The 21,015-nt window shown below is 32.8% G+C and overlaps 1 protein-coding gene and 1 pseudogene across 9 annotated transcripts in view; both read left to right on the top strand.

The window, feature by feature from the left end:
* STXBP5L (syntaxin binding protein 5L) overlaps positions 1-21,015 on the top strand; it is a 377,555-nt gene that overhangs the window by 121,498 nt on the left and 235,042 nt on the right. For all 9 annotated transcript variants that reach the window (XM_045502185.1, XM_045502187.1, XM_045502190.1 and 6 more), the window contains exons 6-7: positions 5,875-6,009; positions 12,670-12,733. In XM_045502185.1, the coding sequence (XP_045358141.1) occupies positions 5,875-6,009; positions 12,670-12,733 (199 nt within the window). The remainder of the gene's footprint in view (positions 1-5,874; positions 6,010-12,669; positions 12,734-21,015) is intronic.
* On the top strand, positions 14,157-14,254 carry LOC123576268 (annotated as a pseudogene).

Genomic DNA, 21,015 nt, shown 5'->3' on the forward strand with positions numbered 1-21,015 from the left:
ATGGCTTTATCCTATTACTAACTTAGTAATTTAGGTTCTTATCCTAAAACTTTAAGTGTAAAATAATGGCATTCATTCAATCACAGAACAGTATTTCATAAATACTGGTCATAGGTTATCTATATTAGAATCACCTAGAACAGTAGTAACTAAACTTTAAGTGTACGTGACTAACCTGGGTATTCCTCATAAAATGTAGTTTCTGATTCTGGGGTAGAGCCTGAGATTTGAATTTCCACTAAGTTTCCAGATGATGCTCATGCTGGTCTATGGACTTCATTTTGAATATCAAGTACTGAGGTTACTTGTTAAAGTATCAGTACATGTTCTATCCCTTGAATGTGAAAATATGCATTTTAATGAGATATTTATTTATAATAAAGATTAAAAATTATTGCTATAATTTAGTAGTTCTTAACTATGGGTGCATCAAAACCACCCAGAAAGATTTTTAAAACAATGTTGCTAGATTTACTTCAGAACTGTTGAACTTTCCTCTCTGTGGCATTTGTATTTTTAATATGTAGAATACACCTGATTCTGAGTATCACCAGGTTGTAAAGCATAATTATAAATATTATAGAAGGGACTGGAGCCAGAGTCATCATGCCTGATAGTAGAGGTTTTACCTAGTATCTGGATACAAAATAAGACTAAAATTGAACTATGTTAGAACTTAGGGGAAAAAAGTTTCAAACTTGAAATCTCCCACTTAATTTCATACAGCAAAGTCTCTATAATTTTAAACCACTTAACTTTCTTAAAATATAGTTTTGGCTTGTGTTGACAGTGTTTCTCAAATTAGGATCTATAGGCATAGACTTGGAGTTATGAATTTTCCACAATAGTTTCTGATTGTAATATTTTTATTTTTATAATCACATTAATGGAAAGATTCTGAGTGACTTGAACAAACAATTTTATACAAAAATACTGTCACACAGTTCCCATATGTGAAATTAAATTTGCATTTGTGGTTGTGTTGGCACCAAATGGTGTTATTTTAATTGTTATGGATTAATAAAATAATAGAAATAGACTATGCACATGTATTATGTATTCATGCAAAATGATTATAAAAGTATGTAATGATGTACTATGGAATAGAGTTCAAAACTGTTCAAGTATACACAAGTGGTAGAAGAAAAACATGGAATAAATATATCCCAAATCAAAAGAACTTGTGTAGTCACAAACATATCCATATTGTGAGGTTAATTATTTCTTTAAAAAAAAATCCATCTGTCACATAAACTAATGTCATTAATTTGAATTCTAGATGTAGTTTTATTTGTATTTTGTATTTTTCTATGTATATATAAAAGCCATAAGGATCAGGAATTTATATCTTACTTTATACATAAGTTAAAGAATTTATAAAAGTAAGTGAAAAGTGAAGATAAGCAAAAAACTTTAAAGGTCTGTACATTCTTCAAGCTTTGAAAACATTGATTTTATTTATTTATTATGATTATGTAACACATATATCAAACTATAGAGTTACTAGATTTTTAATATAGTGGCCCTATTTATTTATTTGTTTGTTTAGTTTTTCAAATTTTGGCATCATCTTTATTTTTTAATTTTTAAAACGTTTTAATGTAATTTATTGTCAAGTTGGCTAACATACAGTGTATACAGTATGCTCTTGGTTTTGGGGGTAGATTCCCATGATTCATCGCTTACATACAACACCCAGTGCTCATCCCAACAAGTGCCCTCCTCAATGCCCATCACCCATTTTCCCCTCTCCCTGCTTCCCCCATCAACCTTCAGTTTGTTCTCTGTATTTAACAGTCTCTTATGGTTTGCCTCCCTCTATGTTTGGAACTATTTTTTCCCCTTTCCTTCCCCCATGGCCTTATGTTAAGTTTCTCAAGTTCCAAATATGAGTGAAAAATTATGATATCTTTCTCTGACTGACTTATTTCACTTGACATAATACCTTCCAATTCCATCCATCTTGCGGCAAATGGCAGGATTTCATTTTTTTCTCATTGCCAAGTAGTATTCCATTGTATATATAAACCACATCTTCTTTATTCATTCCTCAGTTGATGGATATTTAGGCTCTTTCCATAATTTGGTTATTGTTGAAAGTGCTGCTATAAACATTGGGGTATATGTGCCCCTATGAATCAGCACTCATGTATCCCTTGGATAAATTCCTAGTAGTACTATTGCTGGGTTGTAGGGTAGTTCTAATTTTGATATTTTGAGAGTGGCTGCACCAGTTTGCATTCCCCCAACAGTGCAAGAGTGTTCCCATTTCACCACATCCTTGCCAGCATCTGTTGTTTCCTGAGTTGTTAATTTTAGCCACTCTGACTGGTGTGAGATGGTATCTCAATGTGGATTTGATTTGTATTTCCCTGATGATGAGTGATGTTGAGCATCTTTCCATGTGTTTGTTGGCCATTTGGATGTCTTCTTTGGAAAAGTGTCTATTCATGTCTTTTGCCCATTTCTTCATTGGATTATTTGTTTTTCAGGTGTTGAGTTTGGTAAGTTCTTTATAGATTTTGGATACTAACCCTTTATCCAATATGTCACTTGCAAATATCTTCTCCCATTCTGTCGGTTGCCTTTTAGTTTTGTTGATGGTTTCCTTTCCAGTGCAGAAGCTTTTTATCTTGATGAGGCCCCAATAGTTCATTTTTGCTTTTATTTTTATAATGGCCCAATTTAAATGCAGTTTTCTACCTTAGCATTCCTTAATTGCCCTTACTAGAATTAATTCCTCCCTTCTTTGAATCCTTTATAGCAACAGACACACTTTACTTTTATTTTTGTTTACTCGTCTACTTGTCTTATCTCTCCAATTAAATGGCATATTGTTTTGAGAGGAAAAAGAGTAGATGTGTTGTAATCAAGGACAGTGCTTTTATTTTTTAAGATAATTTATTGTCAAATTGGCTAACATACAGTGTGTAAAGTGTGCTCTTGGTTTTTGGGGTAGATTCCCGTGGTTCATCACTTACATACAACACCCAGTGCTCATCCCAACAAGTGCCTTCCTCAATGCCCAACACCCACTTTCCCCTTTCCCCCACCCCCTATCAACCCTAAGTTTGTTCTCTGTATTTAAGAGTCTCTTACGGTTTGCCTCCCTCCCTCTCTGTTTGTAACTATTTTTTTCCCCTTCTCTTGTTTCTCAAGACCCACATATGAGTGAAAACATATGATATGTGACTTTCTCTGACTGACTTATTTCACTTAGAATAATACCCTCCAGTTATATCTACGTTCCTGCAAATGGCAGGATTTCATTCTTTCTCATTGCCAAGTAGTATTCCATTGTATATGTAAACCACATCTTCTTTATCCATTCATCAGCTGATGGACATTTAGGCTCTTACCATAATTTGGTTATTGTTGAAAGCGCTGCTATAAACATTGGGGTATAAGTGCCACTATGATCAGCACTCCTGTATCCTTTGGATAAATTCCTAGTAATGCTATTGCTGGGTCATAGGGTAGTTCTATTTTTAATTTTTTGAGGAACCTCCACACTGTTTTCCAGAGCAGCTGTACCAATTTGTATTCCCACCAACAGTGCACGAGGGTTCCCATTTCTCCACATCCTCTTCAGCATCTATAGTCTCCTGATTTTCTCATTTTAGCCACTCTGGCTGGTGTGAGGTGGTATCTTAATGTGGTTTTGATTTGTATTTTCCTGATGAGGGGTGATGTTGAGCATCTTTTCATGTGTCTGTTGGCCATCTGGATGTCTTCTTTGGAAAAGTGTCTATTCATGCCTTCTGCCAGTGCTTTTTATAAAGAATTATTTAGTGAAATTTGAATTAATGGGTAAATGGATGGAAGGCTAACAATGTCTTAGATGATATACTAGAGAGAATGATAGTGAATATGGATATAGGAATAAGATTATTTTTCCAGGGTTCCTACATAACAGAAAATCTTTCATCTTTCGGGTTATGGTGGTGGAAATACATTACAAGTGAAAGAGTAACTATTAAATATAATAAATTCAATAAGGTATTGATTAGTCACTTATTAGGGTTATCAAATATACAGCATAAGTGTAATCATGCCCTCTCCCTCACCCATGTCAAGCATCTTACATAAATCACATTAGTCTTTTTTGTTGGGTTCAAATAAAGTCTGGGAATCCTGTGAAAAAAATCAGTTGTTTAACCACCACCCATCAGTTGGACATGGGACATAAGGTGAAACCCTTCTGTCATCAAAGGTCTAGTTTCTTGTCAATTAGAATTAGGGGAAAAGTAATGTTGGTTCAAAGAATAGTTCTAATCCTGTTTGGGTCTTTTTCATGTATTCCATCATTCTTGTAAAGTTTCTCTATACTAGAGTTCTGCCTCTTGCTTCAGCCTTCATTACTGAATCGTGGCGCTTTTTAGATTTTTCTTGTTAACCTTGGAAATGACTAGGTCATATTGAAGTTTGCTCTTTATCTACAAGAACTACTAAATTTTTGTTTACTTTTATTAAATTAGTGTTTTTTCCAACTCTGATTCAGAAAGGGTAATCTAAATCCTCTTTAAAATGAGTTTCCTTTTTCCACTTACATTGAATTTGAAATAGATCCTTCATTGCCTAGAAACATGACCATCATATTATTTCCTGTGGGACATTATTAAATATTCCTTGGCAATAGCACTTCTAGACTTTAGGTTTTAATCAGACTTGTCCAATATCATATAGGTTACACTTCAATTAGATTGCCAATTAACTGTAAGTACATATATGATAGCAGGATTTCTCAATTTTTGGATGTAATGTGCAAGGTGCTTTTAGCAGAATACTTTTTAATACATTTTGATTTAGAGAGGTAGGCTGTTGAATACTTCAATGAACCAGACTGAGAATATAAATTCAACAGACTGGATGTTTAGTCTTATATAAAAAAGAGGTATGAAATAGAATTTTGGGGGGGAATTTACCATTCACATTCCTTTTTTTTCCCCCCGTATTGGTCTGCCTGCCTGGCATCAGAATTCTGTCCTGTTCTTCTAACAATTTACCAGCTCTCTTTCTGAGTGAATTCTAGGAAATATTATGATTCAATAATAAGTTCTGACAATGGATAACTATGAACTTACCTCCCTTGTCATTTTAAGAGTGATTAAGGAGCCTGAATAGGCAAAACTAAAGAGTGATACACTGTCAATAGAAGGCTCTGGTAAATTCCCATATTTTATTTATAGGTGTCTTGGTTGTGTTGGCTATAGAACAGGTTCCCAGAATTGGTCAGAAAACCTACTGTGAAGATAAAGGCAGAATAAAAAAGCCCAAAGGAATAGTATGGTAGATCTCTGACCTTATAAGTTTTCTTTATACTAATTAGATTCCAAGCATCTGAATAAATAGTAAATAATTTATGATCTTATGCAGACAAAGCTACAAATTCTCTAACTGAAATTTGTTTCCTATGTACTTAATTTCTATTTGAAGTGAATATTACTGAAGAAAAATGACCAGTGTATAAATATGCTAATTTTGCAATCAGATAGGAGTATATTTGAATCCCAGTTTTGCCACTTACTAGGTGTCAGTCCTCTGCAAGTAAAAATAAAAATTCCTGGCCTCAGTTTCCTCTGTGTAAAATAGAAATATTTATCTGTCTTGGAGTGCTCTTTTCAGAATTAGAAACAATATATGTTAATGTCCATGGTAGATACTTATTAAATAGTGGTTATTATTATCATAATTATTTTTAATGATGTACTCTTGTTATATATCCTATATCCTCTGCTAGTAAATAAATGCTACTTGAGTGTATAGTAAATTTTATTGTTTATATAGCTATCGCTACCTAATAAGTATAAGGAAAATATAATGCTGACCAAATATAAAATTTAGATATTTTAATTGTAATTTTCTTTCTTTCAGAATTACTTACTGTCATCTACCTTTCCAGAGTAAATGGCTCTATGTTGGAACAGAAAGAGGAAATACACATATTGTAAATATTGAATCTTTCATTCTTTCTGGATATGTTATCATGTGGAACAAGGCAATTGAGCTGTAAGTTTGAATTTGAATATCACTTTATTTGGCTTAAATATTTCACATGGTTATGTAAAATATATGTCAAATTACAGAGTTATTTGAAACATTTATAGCTAATTTATGATTAATTTGTGTGAAAAGTTTAGCTAAAATAATTTGAAACTGTACAGACTTAAAATTATTGTAGTATTAACATATTCTTATTTTAGCCTTTCTGAATACTTAAGAGTTTCTGAATAACTAAGGGTTATGTATATAAAATTTGATGATAATAAGCTAAGACTCATTCTAAAAGTTATACAGGAAATCATCTCATTTCTTTATTGTCATTCTTAGTATAGCCGCTTCCAATGGGAATGGCAAGTGGATTGTGACCACATTTCATTTTATGTAAAAATAATCATAACCAGTTCACATATTTTTTATTGGTGGTAGCTTATTCTTCATTTGCCTAACATATTGTTCAGAGTTCTAAGGAGAATGAATTTATCAATATTTTTCATGTTTTGACATATGCATCCATTTGGATATGTGGTTAGTGGTAATTACCACTTTGACTTTGGCATTGATATTTAAGTTTATGCACATGTAAAAATGTGAAATTCCCCAAATGTGAAGCTTTGTGGAATTCCAAGTTATCTTTTTGTGGTACATACATGGACAATTTTCCTGGTCACTGTCTCCTAGTCACTTAATCAGGAAAAAATTTTTCTTTAATAAATGTTTATGTTCTGTGCATATTAGGTCCTTAATAAGATATATTTAACTTGAGGCTGGCTCATTCTCTCTCTTGTATAGATATATTCTAAGTTACATAATTAATTCTCCAAAGCTCTGATTAAAACAGCCTATTTTTATGAAGCTTGAGTCTGGTCTTTATGATAAATCTACCATTCCCAATTTTTAATGTTTCAATGTGCCTGTATATTACTTGATAGGAAAGGTTATTACTAATTATGATCTTCTTATAATATTCCTTTTGTATTATGTCCTAATGGGTCTTTTATCAATGGTAATTCTTCATCCCTGATTAGATTAAGAGCTGCTCCAGGGTAGAATCTTTGTTCACTGTTCCTTTCCTTTTCTTCATACTTCGCTTATTTTGGTGCTTTCCACAGAGTGGTTACTAAGTGATTGATGACACTACTGAAGAGTTACTTTGATAGTTACACTCTACTATTGGCTTACAGCTTTCATTCATAATTGGCATGAGCTATTTTACTCATATGTATTTTGATGTTCTATATGTGTATTTTGAAAAAAGTTTATCCAATAGTCAACTATGTCTTCCAAAAATTATTTACTTTTTTAGCTATTTGGGAAAGATTTTCCCACTATAATCTCAGTTCTATAGAAGTGGTAAATAGGGATGAACTTAATGTTTGCTTTCATAATATTGTTTTAGGATATTGATAAAAACATAAATAAACTTGAGAGATTGAATTATAAACTTTTATACAAATTTAACATTAGTACAAATAGTAATAGATGTATCATTTGTGTTTAGTTGAATGATGCTAATTAAGAAGTTTATTATCCAAATATATCAAATATTTCATCACTTTTGCTGTTTTGTTTCCATATTCACATGCTTACCAAATACTTTTCATAGTTCATTAGTGATTTCTACTTTACCTGTATGTATTTATATAGTCTAACTTTTACGATTGACTAATGATGAATTTAAAAACTGTAAAGGAGGGTAAAATTAGAAGGAACTAAAATAAAATAAGACACTTTTATTTTTCATAGTATGATCTTAGACATGTGATACAGCATCATAATAGAATCTACCATTTATAGAAATATCATCTTTTATAGAGTTGTACATGCCTCTGAAAAATGTCCTGAAATATCCTCAAGAAATTATTAGTAGACAACATTACCTCTTGAATGTTTCTTGGTTTACATAGACCAAATTTCCAAAAGTGTGTTCCATGCAATTATAGATCCATTGTGATACATATAATTTTAAATGGCAACTGCCAGTCTCCTAGAACGGTCTTTTAACTGCTCTCTACCTCTTCAGATACATTAGAAAATACATGTCACTTCCTGTTAATATGTGTCAAGTGTATGGGACAATAAAAAAAATATATTTAAAAGATAATTTCAGTAATAGAATTTTAGACACAAGTTTTAACAATACATTTTCTAAGTATAGCAAATGCAGAATTGTCTTTAAGAGATGTGAAATTATTACTAGGTAGTTCTTACTTGAAATACTTTCCATTCAATGTTATTTTGTAATTTTTTTTCTTTTTTTAGTGAAGCCTCTTAATTGTAATTATAGTCAATTCCCATAATTATAAATATTTTGTGCTCCCAAAATGTATGTATTAATTATTTGGAAACTGGAACACATTTTCCATAGAAACAGTGATGTTTATAGACCCATAAAATAGTAGCATAGAACTAAACTGACATAAAAATATTTCTATGGGAAAATGTACTCCAGGTTTGAGCACAAAAATAAATATTTCTATGGAACAGCCCTGGCTTTTAAAAATATATAACCAGGGCGCCTGGGTGGCTCAGTCGGTTAAGCGTCCGACTTCGGCTCAGGTCACGATCTCACAGTTCGTGAGTTCGAGCCCCACGTCGGGCTCTGTGCTGACAGCTCAGAGCCTGGAGCCTGTTTCAGATTCTGTGTCTCCCTCTCTCTGACCTTCCCCCGTTCATGCTCTGTCTCTCTCTGTCTCAAAAATAAATAAACGTTAAAAATATATAACCTATTTTTTTCTACATATGATTAAAATTTGAGCATGAAATTCAGAATTAAATAATAAATGTAAGACTTGTGTTTAACAATCACTCAAACATGTTTATTGTACACTACGATATGCTCTGTACTGGGAAACAACTATGACCTGGGAAGACATAGTTACTGTCCTCTTGGGGCTTTTAGTCTAATAAAGGTGAGATTAATTAAAAAGGCAATTCCAATATATTGGAAATAAAATGTGACAATTCCATAAGAAGGACACCTAACATGGGGTCTCAGAGAAGTGTCTGTGAAGAAAGTTACATCTATGTTGCTATCTGACAGGATGAGAATTTCAGTTGACTGAAGAATTGGGAGACAGGGGTGGAAGTACTCTAGGAGGAGGGGATAGAAAGTTTAAAGGGTGGAATTTGAGAGAGTTTTTGTTCCATGCACAGGAATTTTAAGTAGTTTAGTTGGTTATAATACCTGGGAGAGAGGATGACAAAGGAGAAGTAATCAGGGGATATAATATGAAAGGCTTTTTAAGGCAGTTTGAGAAGTTTGGACTTCTAAGGCCAAGGGCTAGATTTTGAAGGGCTTTATGCAGAGAGTTGACTTGATTAAATATGCATTTAGGAAGACTACTCTGAGGCAGATATGAAGAAATGATTAAAGAGAGAAAGACTGTATTCTAGGTAAACATTATGATTGATTTAGGAGTGGAGATAAGCTGTCATAATTAAATAAATAGAAGATAGAAGAGGCCAGACTTGGGTATTATGGAAGGATCTAAGAACAACGAGAAGAATTAAGAGATGTTAGGCTTGAGCCACTGTGTAGGTAAGGGTGCCATTCAGTGAAATAAAGTAGGAGATTGAGTAAGTTGGGAGTAAAATAATGAGTTCAATTTTAGGTAGGTTGAGTTGTATGTGTTTGTAAGACATTCAAAATGATATGAAGTGGGATATATGGATCTGAAGGTAATGAGATCTGAATTTATGGTCATTGAAACCATGAAAAAAGATGAGATTGTGTATGAAGAGTATATAAAAAACAAGTAGCAAACTAGCAGACACTCAACCAATTCTGACTCACAGATATGTTTTGTTTGGCTACCAGAGTTTTAAGTATGTTCTGAGTTATTTGTAATATTTGAAAATTGGTAGAGTAGAAATAAAAAGTTGTACTTCCAGATTTTCATGAAAATTCATGATGAGACAATTCTAGTTCAGTATTGTTGTCATGGCAGTCAATAATCAATCCACCTTTTATAGGTGGATAATGTGCATCCAGTTTGGCACAGTTCTCATTCAGCCTATTTAATTCATTTGCAAATCTTGCCTGGCTCCTGTGCATTCTTGAATTCATGACCATATATAACATGGGAATAGATGACAGACAAGGGCAGAATGAAAAGGAATGTCAATATTTAAGATATAGAAAGAGAAAGAAAGTCCACAAAGGAAACTATTAAGAAGCTATCGTGGTGAATGGGAGGAAGATAAATAAATAGGGATACCTAGAAATATTATTGGGCATTATTTAGATAGATATTACATGACTTTAAGGTCATTGATAATTCTATCTAAAGTAATTTTTGTAGGATTTACAGAATCTAGAATACACCAATGCTTTATGGCTATAAGTTTTTCAAGGAATGCTTGATGGTTTTTGGGGGTACAATGTCAGGGGAAAAGTCAGAACAAACATATCAAAATGTTAGTAGTCGTTATATTTAGGCAGTGAAATAATATGAGAGTTTTTTTTTTTCTTTTGACTATTAGTGTCTTCTAAGTTTGGCTTTCTTTCTTTCTTTCTTTCTTTCTTTCTTTCTTTCTTTCTTTCTTTTTTACAACCAATAGTATATCTTCTATAGTCTGAAAAAGTAAATACAAACAACTGAAGTTTAATGCTAGATTATTTTCTGAACTTGAGTGTTTAACAGAGTTTGAGAGTCTAAATGGTAGAGTCTTGCATGTGGCCTTAGTAGTGTTTCTTAAAGTATATTTCAGTGATTGCCTTAATATGGTCAATGAGGAAGGATCCTATGAACCAACACTTCTGGAAAATATCAAAGATTTGCAATATTCACTTGCAAATTATGGCTTTAAGAAGTTTTATAGAAGAAAAAAATATGTAACTATGTTTGATTCAGGGTTTCCCAAACTTTTTAAATATGGAACACTCTTTAAGTGAAATAACTTATATATTTACTAGTTAATCAGAGTACACTTTGTTATTTGCTGTTCCAATCAAACCCAAGAGACAGGGGTATGTAGTTTGTTGGATATTATTAATTTCCAAAGGATAATTGAAGGACATTGTCCTTATCAGAGGCACTTATACTCTAATAAAACACTACATTTAGAATGCAAATAGTAACTCTGGTTCCCAATTATTCCATTGATTTACAGCAGTCATGATGCATACTGTTCATTGAGTGCTTAACATGTTTTGCCATTATATTAGGTGATATATATATATATATATATATATATATATATATATATATATGTTCTAATTTTCATAATTACTCAGTAAAGTCAGTACTACTATTTCCATTTTTAGATAATGAGATTTAGGATAAAACCAATAACAAAATATCTAATAAATCTGTATTTATTCCTCTGAGTCACTGTGGGGAGTCGGTATCTAGGGAACCTAGAGTTACTTAATTTGTCAGTTTTCTCTGATTCCAACAAGTTTTTAAAATTTAATCTTTTTTACTATTTTGTGAAGAATCTTTGATGGTTTTAATGTATGCATAAGAAATAAATTAGAATTATGTCAATATAATCATAATAGAATTAGTCTGGCACAAATAGGCTGTTGAAGAAAGGATGTGGAAAAATGAGCAGTAACAAATCTATGGTCATATCAGGTCATATTATATTTAACCATGACATAATCATATTTAACAGTATGTTAAAATAGGGAACACAAAAGAAACATGCTAGATATCAGAGTAGAATAAATTTAAAGTCAGATTTACAGAGCATAGGTCCTTTTAACAATATGCACTTAGACACATAGTTACCTGTTATTGCTTACCCTAGATAACAAATAAGTAAGACATAACCAGTGAACTATGTTTCCTCAGTTTGCCAGTTTTCTGTAATCTGGCTATCACTAGAGAGAGTTTCTTTGTAAATCAAAGGAGATACTAAACTTTTCTTAGGAGCAAAATTAGAGATTTTATGTCAAAAGAAATTGTAAATCAGTTATATACTTTGCAATTTGGTTGTAAGGATTTACAGCATTAGCCTTATGGCTGTGTAAGTTTTCTTTCTTGTGTAACTAAAAGTTCATTTTTAAATTTTCGGAGGTCCAGATAAGGCAACAAACATAAAAATGCCCAGTCCATAAATCCATACTTTTATGAAAAGGCATCATCTTGATTATTCATAATTTTCCTTTGATAATGAGGAAATAAAGTTGATAACATGAAAATGTCTAAAGCATCGCTTTCATTATTAATATTGTCCCTTCGAGTATTTAATTTTTGTGCTATAGAAATAAAGAATCCTAGGGTACCTGGGTGGCTCAGTCGGTTAAGCGTCTGACTTCAGCTCAGGTCGTGATCTCATGGTTTGTGAGTTTGAGATCCACATTGGGTCTGTCTGCAGCACAAAGCCTGCTTTGGATCCTCTGTCCCCTTCTCTTTCTGCCCCTCCCCTGGTTGTGCTTGCTCTCTCAAAAATAAATAAACATTTAAAACAAAAAAGAAATGAAGAACCCTATTGTTATATGGATCTATGTTCTTAAACCTGATTTTAAAAAAATTACACCTATTTTAACAGAGTTACTAGGAGAAAGAAAGATAGTCTTCAAGAAAAACAACCAAATTTCAAATGAATAACTCTCAGATTATTAAGAGTGTATTTTAGTATAATTTCTTTGTTCCAGTCTCTAATGGTAAGGTGTTTTAATTTTTATTTTTTAATTACTATTTTGAATTAATTTAACAGATCCACAAAGACTCATCCAGGTCCAGTTGTACATTTAAGTGATAGCCCAAGAGATGAAGGGAAAGTGAGTATTACAATACCATTATTCTTGCATTTATTTTCCTCATTCTTGAATGAAGGTGTTTCTTGTTCTTATTTTGTACCTAACTTGTAGCACAGTTCATAGCATTCAGTGTTTTCTAAAATTAAAATATGTTGAATGAATGAATGAGCAAATAAATGAATGAATGAATGAATTGTTCACAATAATGGTCCCAAATTAAGTCTCTTTTTTCACCTAAAGTTGATATTTAATTCTAGAATTTTGAGGAAGGTATGGGACATGTGGAACAACTTCCATTTTCAAATATTCTGTGCTGGAACTTAATAATTTGATTATCAATATCATTAATCATAGGCCTCTGCTATTCAGTTTTGGTAATGATACATGACCAATATTAAATAATCATAAATTAGCCAATCTTGATTTTATAAATAGGTAATTATACAGAAAATTTTCTCAGGTTATAGAAATAATCCTTATTCATTTTGATTATTCATAATTTTCATTTTGAGGAAACAAAGTTGATAACATGAAAAGATCTAAAGCATCACTTTCATCATAAATATTCCTTCTTCAATAATATATTTTTTGCTAAATACCATAGAAAACACCTGTATAAATTAGTTAGTATATGTTTTCTTCTTTGTTTATTTTTAAATGATAGAAAGTGAATTTGTCTAATAAATATTGAGCCTGAAAGTCAAGTTTGCCTGATGGTAATAGAAAGAACATTGGATTTCTTCAAATTGATCCATTAATACACTGTAATTCCAATCAGGTGTCATCAGAATTTACTTATTTTTAAGGAAATTATTCTAAAATTCATAAGAAAGTATTTTTCTCCAGATCCTCACCAACACTTGTTATTTCTTCTGTTTTTTATTTCAGCCACTCTAACAAGTGTAAGGTGACAATCTCATTGTGGTTTTTATTTGCATTTTCTTGATGATGAGCGATGTTGTGCATCTTTTCATGTGTCTGTTGGTCATCTGTATGTCTTGTTTGGAAAAATGTCTATTCAGGGCCTCTGCCCATTTTTTAATTGGATTATTTGGGGTTTTTTTTGGTGTTGTATAAGTTCTTAATATATTTTGGATATTAACCCCTTATTGCATATATCATTTGCAAATATCTTTTCCGATTCAGTAGGTTGTCTTTTTGTTTTATTAATGGTTTCCTTCGCTGTGCAAAACCTTTTATTTTGGTGTAGTCCCACTAGCTTAATTTTGCTTTTGTTTTTCTTGCATGAAGAGACATATCTGGAAAAATATTTCTACAGCTGATGTCTAAGAAGTTACCACCCATTTTTTCTTCTAGGAGTTTTATGGTTTCAGGTCTCATTATTTAGGTCTTTAATCCATTTTTGAGTTTATTTTTGTGTATAGTATAAGAAAGCAGTACATTTTCATTCTTTTGCATGTAGCTGTCTAGTTTTCTAAGCACTGTGCTCCTTTGGCAGCACATATATTAAAATCACAGAGAAGATTGGAATGGCCCCTGGGCAAGGATGACATGCAACTTAGTTTTCCCAGCATCATATGTTGAAGACACTGTCTTTTCTCCATTATATATTCTTGCCTCCTTTATTATAGATTAATTGACCATATAAGCATGGGTTTATTTCTGGGCTCTCTAATCTGTTCCATTGATCTATGTGTCTGTTCTTATACCAGTACCATGCTGTTTTGATTACTACAGTTTTATAGTGTATCTTGAATTCTGGAATTGTGATACCTCTAGCTTTGTACACAGTTGCTGGGAATGCAAATTGGTGCAGCCACTGTGGAAAACAGTATAGAAGTTCCTCAAAAAATTAAAAATAGAAATACGATATGATCTAATAATTACAGTACTGGATATTTTCCAAAGAAAACAACAACAACAACACCCCCACTCATTTGAAAAGATATATGCACCCCTGTGTTTAATGCAGCATTGTTAACAATGGCAAACATATGGTAGCAACCCATGTGTTCATCCATAGATGGATGAGTAAAGAAGATGTGGTATATATACACGATAAAATATTACTCAGCCATAAAAAAGAATGAGATCTTGCCATTTGCAACAATATGGATGGACCTGGAGGGTATGATGCTTAGTGAAATAAGAAAAAGACAAATACCATATGATTTCACTCATATGTGGAATTTAAGAAACAAAACAAATGAACAATGAGAAAAAAAGACAAGCAAAAAAACCCAGACTCTTACATATAGAGAAAAACCCATGGTTGCCAGAGGGGAGGTGGTTGGGGAGAAGGGTAAATAGATAAATGGAAGAACAGAATTGTTGAATCATTATATTGTACACCTGAAACTAATATAACACTATATATTATACTTCAGTTAAGAAGAAAAATAAAATTAGTAACTATAAATTTTAAAAAAGGAAAATATTTAAAATATTTTTTAAATTTTTACTTCAAGTTTTTATTTAAATTCTGGTTAGTTAACAAACATTTTAATATTAGTTTCACATACTGAGATACCACTGGTCAGATACCACACTGGTCAGAGTGGCTAAAAAGAACAAATCAGGAGACTATAGATGTTGGAGAGGATGTGGAGAAACAGGAACCCTCTTGCACTGTTGGTGGGAATGCAAACGGGTGCAGCCACTCTGGAAAACAGTGTGGAGCTTCCTCAAAAAATTAAAAATAGATCTCCCCTATGACCCAGCAATAACACTGCTAGGAATTTACCCAACGGATACAGGAGTGCTGATGCATAGGGGCACTTGTACCCCATTGTTTATAGCAGCACTTTCAACAATAGTCAAATTGTGGAAAAAGCCTAAATGTCCATCAGCTGATGAATGGATAAAGAAGATGTGGTTTATATACACAATGGAATACTACTTGGCAATGAGAAAGAATGAAATCTGGCCATTTGTAGCAATATGGATGGAACTGGAGAGTGTTATGCTAAGTGAAATAAGTCAGGCAGAGAAAGACAGATACCATATGTTTTCACTCATATGTGGATGCTGAGAAACTTAACAGAAGACCAGGGGGAAGGGAAAGGGGGGGAAAAAGTTACAGGGATGGAGGGAGGGAAACCATAAGAGACTCTTAAATACTGAGAACAAACTGAGGGTTGATGGGGAGTGGGGGAGAGGGGAAAGTGGTTGATGGGCACTGAGGAGGGCACCTGTTGGGATGAGCACTGGGTGTTGTATGGAAACCAGTTTGACAATAAATTACATATAAAAAATAATGAAAATAAATAAACTTAAGAAAATGAAAAAAAGAGTTTAATGGACTAGAAAAAATATTAGTTTCAGGTATAGAATTTAGTGATTCATCACTTACATACAACTCCCAGTGCTCATCACAGCAAGTGCCCTCCTTAATGCCCATCATCCATTTAACTCATCCCCCACCGCCACCTCCCCTTCCAGTAACCTTCAGTTTGTTCTCTATAGTTAAATCTGTTTTCTGGTTTGCCTCTCTTTTTTTTAATCCCCCTATGTTCATCTGTTTTGTTTCTTAAATTCCACATATGACTGAAATCATATGGTATTTGTCTTTCTTTGACTTATATTGCTTAGCATAATACTTTCTAGCTCCAACCTGTGTTATTACAAATGGCAAGATTTCATTCTTCTTTATGGCTGAGGAATATCCCACTTGGCATCATAGGGTGTTGCCTCTTACCTCTAAAGAACAGCGCTTGGCTGCTGTGAGAAGGAAATATCCTCACTTAAGTACTAGGGAAATGGAATATCCCATTTTTTCCACATCAGACTGGCAAAATATTAAAAATTAAAAATAATATCAGGTAATGGAAAATATCCCCCCCACACACACACATACATACCACATCTTCTTTAGCCATTCATCAGTCGGTGGACATTTGGGTTCTTTCCATAATTTGGCTATTGTTAAAAAGTAATACAATACATTGTGATATTGGTACAGGGGATACAAAAAGACCAATAGATGTAAATGGGTATTCCAGAAATGGTTCAGACTTTTGGGGTAATTTTTGGATATTTCAGAGAAGATGTTTCAGGACATAAAAAACTATTGAATAAATGGTGATGGACAATTGGATATCCATTTTGAAAAAAAAAAGTAATGTCTCTCTACCTTACTCCATTCACAGAAGTAAATTCCAGATGGAGAAAATACATAAACATTAAAATCACAACTCAGAAAGTTTTAGAAGAAACTATAGGAAATGAGTTGTTACTGTAAAGTAGAGACATCCTTAGGAAAGACATAAAACCTAAAAGCTTTAAGGAATATACCACAAGACAATCATGATAAGAGATAGGCAATAAAGAGGGAGATATTTGCTACGTATAGTAGGCAAATAATGAACATGCAAAATATATAAAAAACTTGTACCATATCCTCATCTTTCATAATAGGAAATCAATATGTGTAATTAATATATCAAGAAATTGAAATATAAATATATTTAGAAATATGAGAGTAAGTTTACTAGAAAAGGCAGTTGTAAGAGTTGAAAATGTGTTGCCTCTTACCTCTAAAGAACAGAGTTTGGCTGCTGTGAGAAGGAAGTATCCTCACTTATAAGTACTAGGGAAATGCAATATCCCATTTTTTCTACATCAGACTGGCAAAATATTAAAAATAATATCAGGTAATGGAAAATATTAATAATGAATAATGGACACCTAAATACAGCACTAGTAGGTATATATACCAATATGGGCAATCTGGCATTCTCACCATTTAAAACATGTATTCATTATGACTTAGAAAATTCATTTCAGAGGTCTATCCTATTTATATTACCAAGGACCAAAATACTGAAAACAGAATAAAGTTCAATTAATAGAAAATGGAATAAATGTATGCCAATATATCCATATTATAGAATGCTGTACTGATATGGAAAGTCCTTTAATCCATGTTTTAAAAATAAAAGTTGAAGAACAATAAGTGCAGTATAAGGCCACTTGAATAATGCATTTGTGTTTTTATTATATATTCAAATACCCAAGAAAAAAGGCCTGAAAGTATATGTACAAATCTGGGGAGGATACTGGAGATTGGAACTGGGGAAAGTGATCAAAGGTATTGATAGTCCCCTTTGTTCATATTTTTATGAATATAATGTGTGTTAAGTAATTAAAAATTAAAAGAGATGAGAAATAAATTAGTATTAATGTCAGAATACTACATGTTTGAAATCTTGAATAAATCATTTGACTTTTTTAAAAAGCTTGTTTATTTTGAGAGAAAGAGCATGAATGACTGCATGTGCAAGCAGGGGAGGGGCAGAGAGAGAGAGAGAGAAGGAGAGAGAGAATCTCTCCATTTGTCAGTGCAGAACCTGCCACAGGACTCAATCCTGCAAACTGCGATTTCATGACCAGAGCTGAAATCAAGAGTGAGATGCTTAACCAACTGAGCCACCCAGGTGCCCCCAAATTGTTTGACTTCTTGTACATTAGTTCTTCCATCGACAGCCTTTTGACACATAGAGGTTTTTTCTTATTTTAATGTATTGAATTTTATCAGTCTTTTCATTTGTTTCTTGCATTTTGTATCTTATTCAGTAAATCATTTCTTCCTGTGGGAAAATAACATCCTTGTTTTAAAACAGAAGATCAGGGGCGCCTGGGTGGCTCAGTCGGTTAAGCGTCCGACTTCAGCTCAGGTCGTGATCTCGCGCTCCGTGAGTTCGAGCCCCGCGTCGGGCTCTGTGCTGACAGCTCAGAGCCTGGAGCCTGTTTCAGATTCTGTGTCTCCCTCTCTCTGACCCTCCCCCGTTCATGCTCTGTCTCTCTCTGTCTCAAAAATAAATAAGTAAACATTAAAAAAATTAAAAAATAAAATAAAACAGAAGATCAGTTTTAAGGCTTTCCATTTCACGATTAGATTTTAACTTAAATATAATTTATTTTATATTGGTTTGAAATAAGGGATATGTCTGTTTTTACAGATAAATAATTCATTTATTGAATAGTTAATTTAGTTACTAATTTATAAGGACATATCACTCACATATGAAATTCCCATGCTTGAATGGATCTTTTTTCTGGACTTTTCCTCTGTTGCATTGATATATTTATTAGTGTACTATTACTACATTTTATTAGTAATAATACCTTTACAAAACATCTTGTTATCTGGTAGGTCCTCCACCTCTTCCTTCTCTATCTTGGCTTTTTCTGAACATTTATTGTACTATATACACTGCAGAATCAGTTTCTAAAACTCTATGTAAAAGTCTCCTGGGATTTTGTTTGTAATTTGAACATACCGATTAGAAAAAATTTACTTCTTTAAGATATGAATGTTCCAACTATAAACATAGTGTTTCCTTTAGCCTTCTTTTTTTCTATATAGCTTTATAACTTTTTCCACAAAATTCATATGTATATCTTTTGTTAGATTAATTCTAAGTACTTTATAGATTTTATTGCTTCTGTGAATTAATTTTTTTAAAAATTAATTTTAAGTCATTTTAGTGCATAAAATATTGATTTTGTTATTTTGTGTTCATTGTATCACCTAATGTTTTGTTTTTAATGGCTGTCCTTAGATTACCTGGAATATGCTATGTATAAAAGCATAGCAAACATAGACAAATTTTGTTTCTTCCTTTCTAATATTTATATATTTTTATATACATATTTATTTTGTTGGATAGGAACCCAGTGGAGGTGAATATAAATGGCTTTAATGGGAACTTTCTATTGTTTCCAACTGCAAAAGAAATATTTTCCAAGATTTCAAAATTAAGATGTTTGCTACAGGTTTTTGGTTGATTGCTTTTATGAAGTTCACCTATTTCCAATATTCAAAGAGTTTTAAATTATAAACAGTGTTGAATTTTGTGGATGCGTTTCTACATGCATTGAGATATGTTTTGTGCTAATCTCAGTCTATTGATAAGGATGCTATATAGGATCTAGAAATACCTGGGGACACTAGCTGGACCTGAACCAGCTCTCATCAACATTTCCTTTTTCAGAGCCGGTGTTGTGGCTAGACCAGCCCTTGTGGTTTTTTTTTTAATGGTCAAGATACCCCTCAGTAACAATCATCAGGGAACTTTGAAAAACAAGATTATTGTTCATGAGTCCTAGAGGGTACACAACATGGTTGGGGCCATTCAGTGAAGTCATAGGTAGAGAAAGAGAGAGTGCATGTACCTGGGGTTCTGATTTTATTGAGGATGGAATGTCTAGGGTTTCACATGTTCACTTTATTTGTGAAATAAAACAGAAGAGTGGGAATTTAAGTGTGGGAAAGGAAAAGTAAGCTGTCAATCAAATTGTCAGTTTATCTGTGTCAACCAGAGCTTTCTAAAAAAGGGGAACTTCATGGGTGGGGTATCCTGGCTCTTTATTTAGTCATGTAGCTTGCAATGTGTTTCTTCAAGATGGATGTCTGAAGTGAATGCCTCAGCAATCAAAAGTTTAATGTCAGACACTTATATTACAAAAAAAAAGAAAGCTATCATGTACTTATACTACAAGATGAGTATTCCTTAAATTGTTAATTTGTTGAAATATTAATAGATTTTCCAATTAAAAACATTTACATTTCTGGGATAAATTCAACCTGGAAGGGACAATTTTCCACAGAGGCTTTGAGGTGAAGTGAAAGAAGGAACACATTACTGATGTTAAGTGTTATACTGAAACAGCATAGTATTGTGGAATCAGAAAACAGACCATCCTCTCTCTGAGATATTATTTACTAAAGAAACTGTGCATTAGTGTATCAAATCGAAGAGGGTGCCCTTGAACTGAAAGATGCTTATATTGGGCATAATACTGTATACATTTCCTTGAATTCTCTCAGGCCTGTCTGTATCCCCAAATCATGACTGTTTGCTTCATCTCTGTTTTGGCAAAATTAATCAGTTTTATACAGTACTGTTTCCTTAAGTAGACTGGCTATGCCAAGTCTTAGCTTCTCCCTTTAATTCTGGATTCAGATAATATACCATACTATAAGATATGATATCTGGCTTTCCTACCAGCTACCAAAGGAGTCAAATGACAAGACTCTGAAATGAGGGGGTATTAACTTCCCATGGAGAAAACCTTGACCAATATTAGACAAGACACAGAAGTAAATTCTCCTTTCCTTCCTCTCTGTGGTTGGGCTATTCTGAATTATGGTTTTTCCACATAGACTATTAGAGACATCTAGCAAGGCCAAACATATATACATGCTGAGTGATTGGCTGTGTCTCTTTGTCTTCTCCCATAAAGTAGTGATTAGTGTGAAAATGTATCATCTTACTTTTACGTCTTTGCTTTACTTCACTTTTCCTTTATTATTACAGCCCTGAGATTGCAATTCTCTA

Source organism: Leopardus geoffroyi, chromosome C2 (assembly GCF_018350155.1).
Source record: "Leopardus geoffroyi isolate Oge1 chromosome C2, O.geoffroyi_Oge1_pat1.0, whole genome shotgun sequence".
NCBI lineage: Eukaryota > Metazoa > Chordata > Mammalia > Carnivora > Felidae > Leopardus > Leopardus geoffroyi.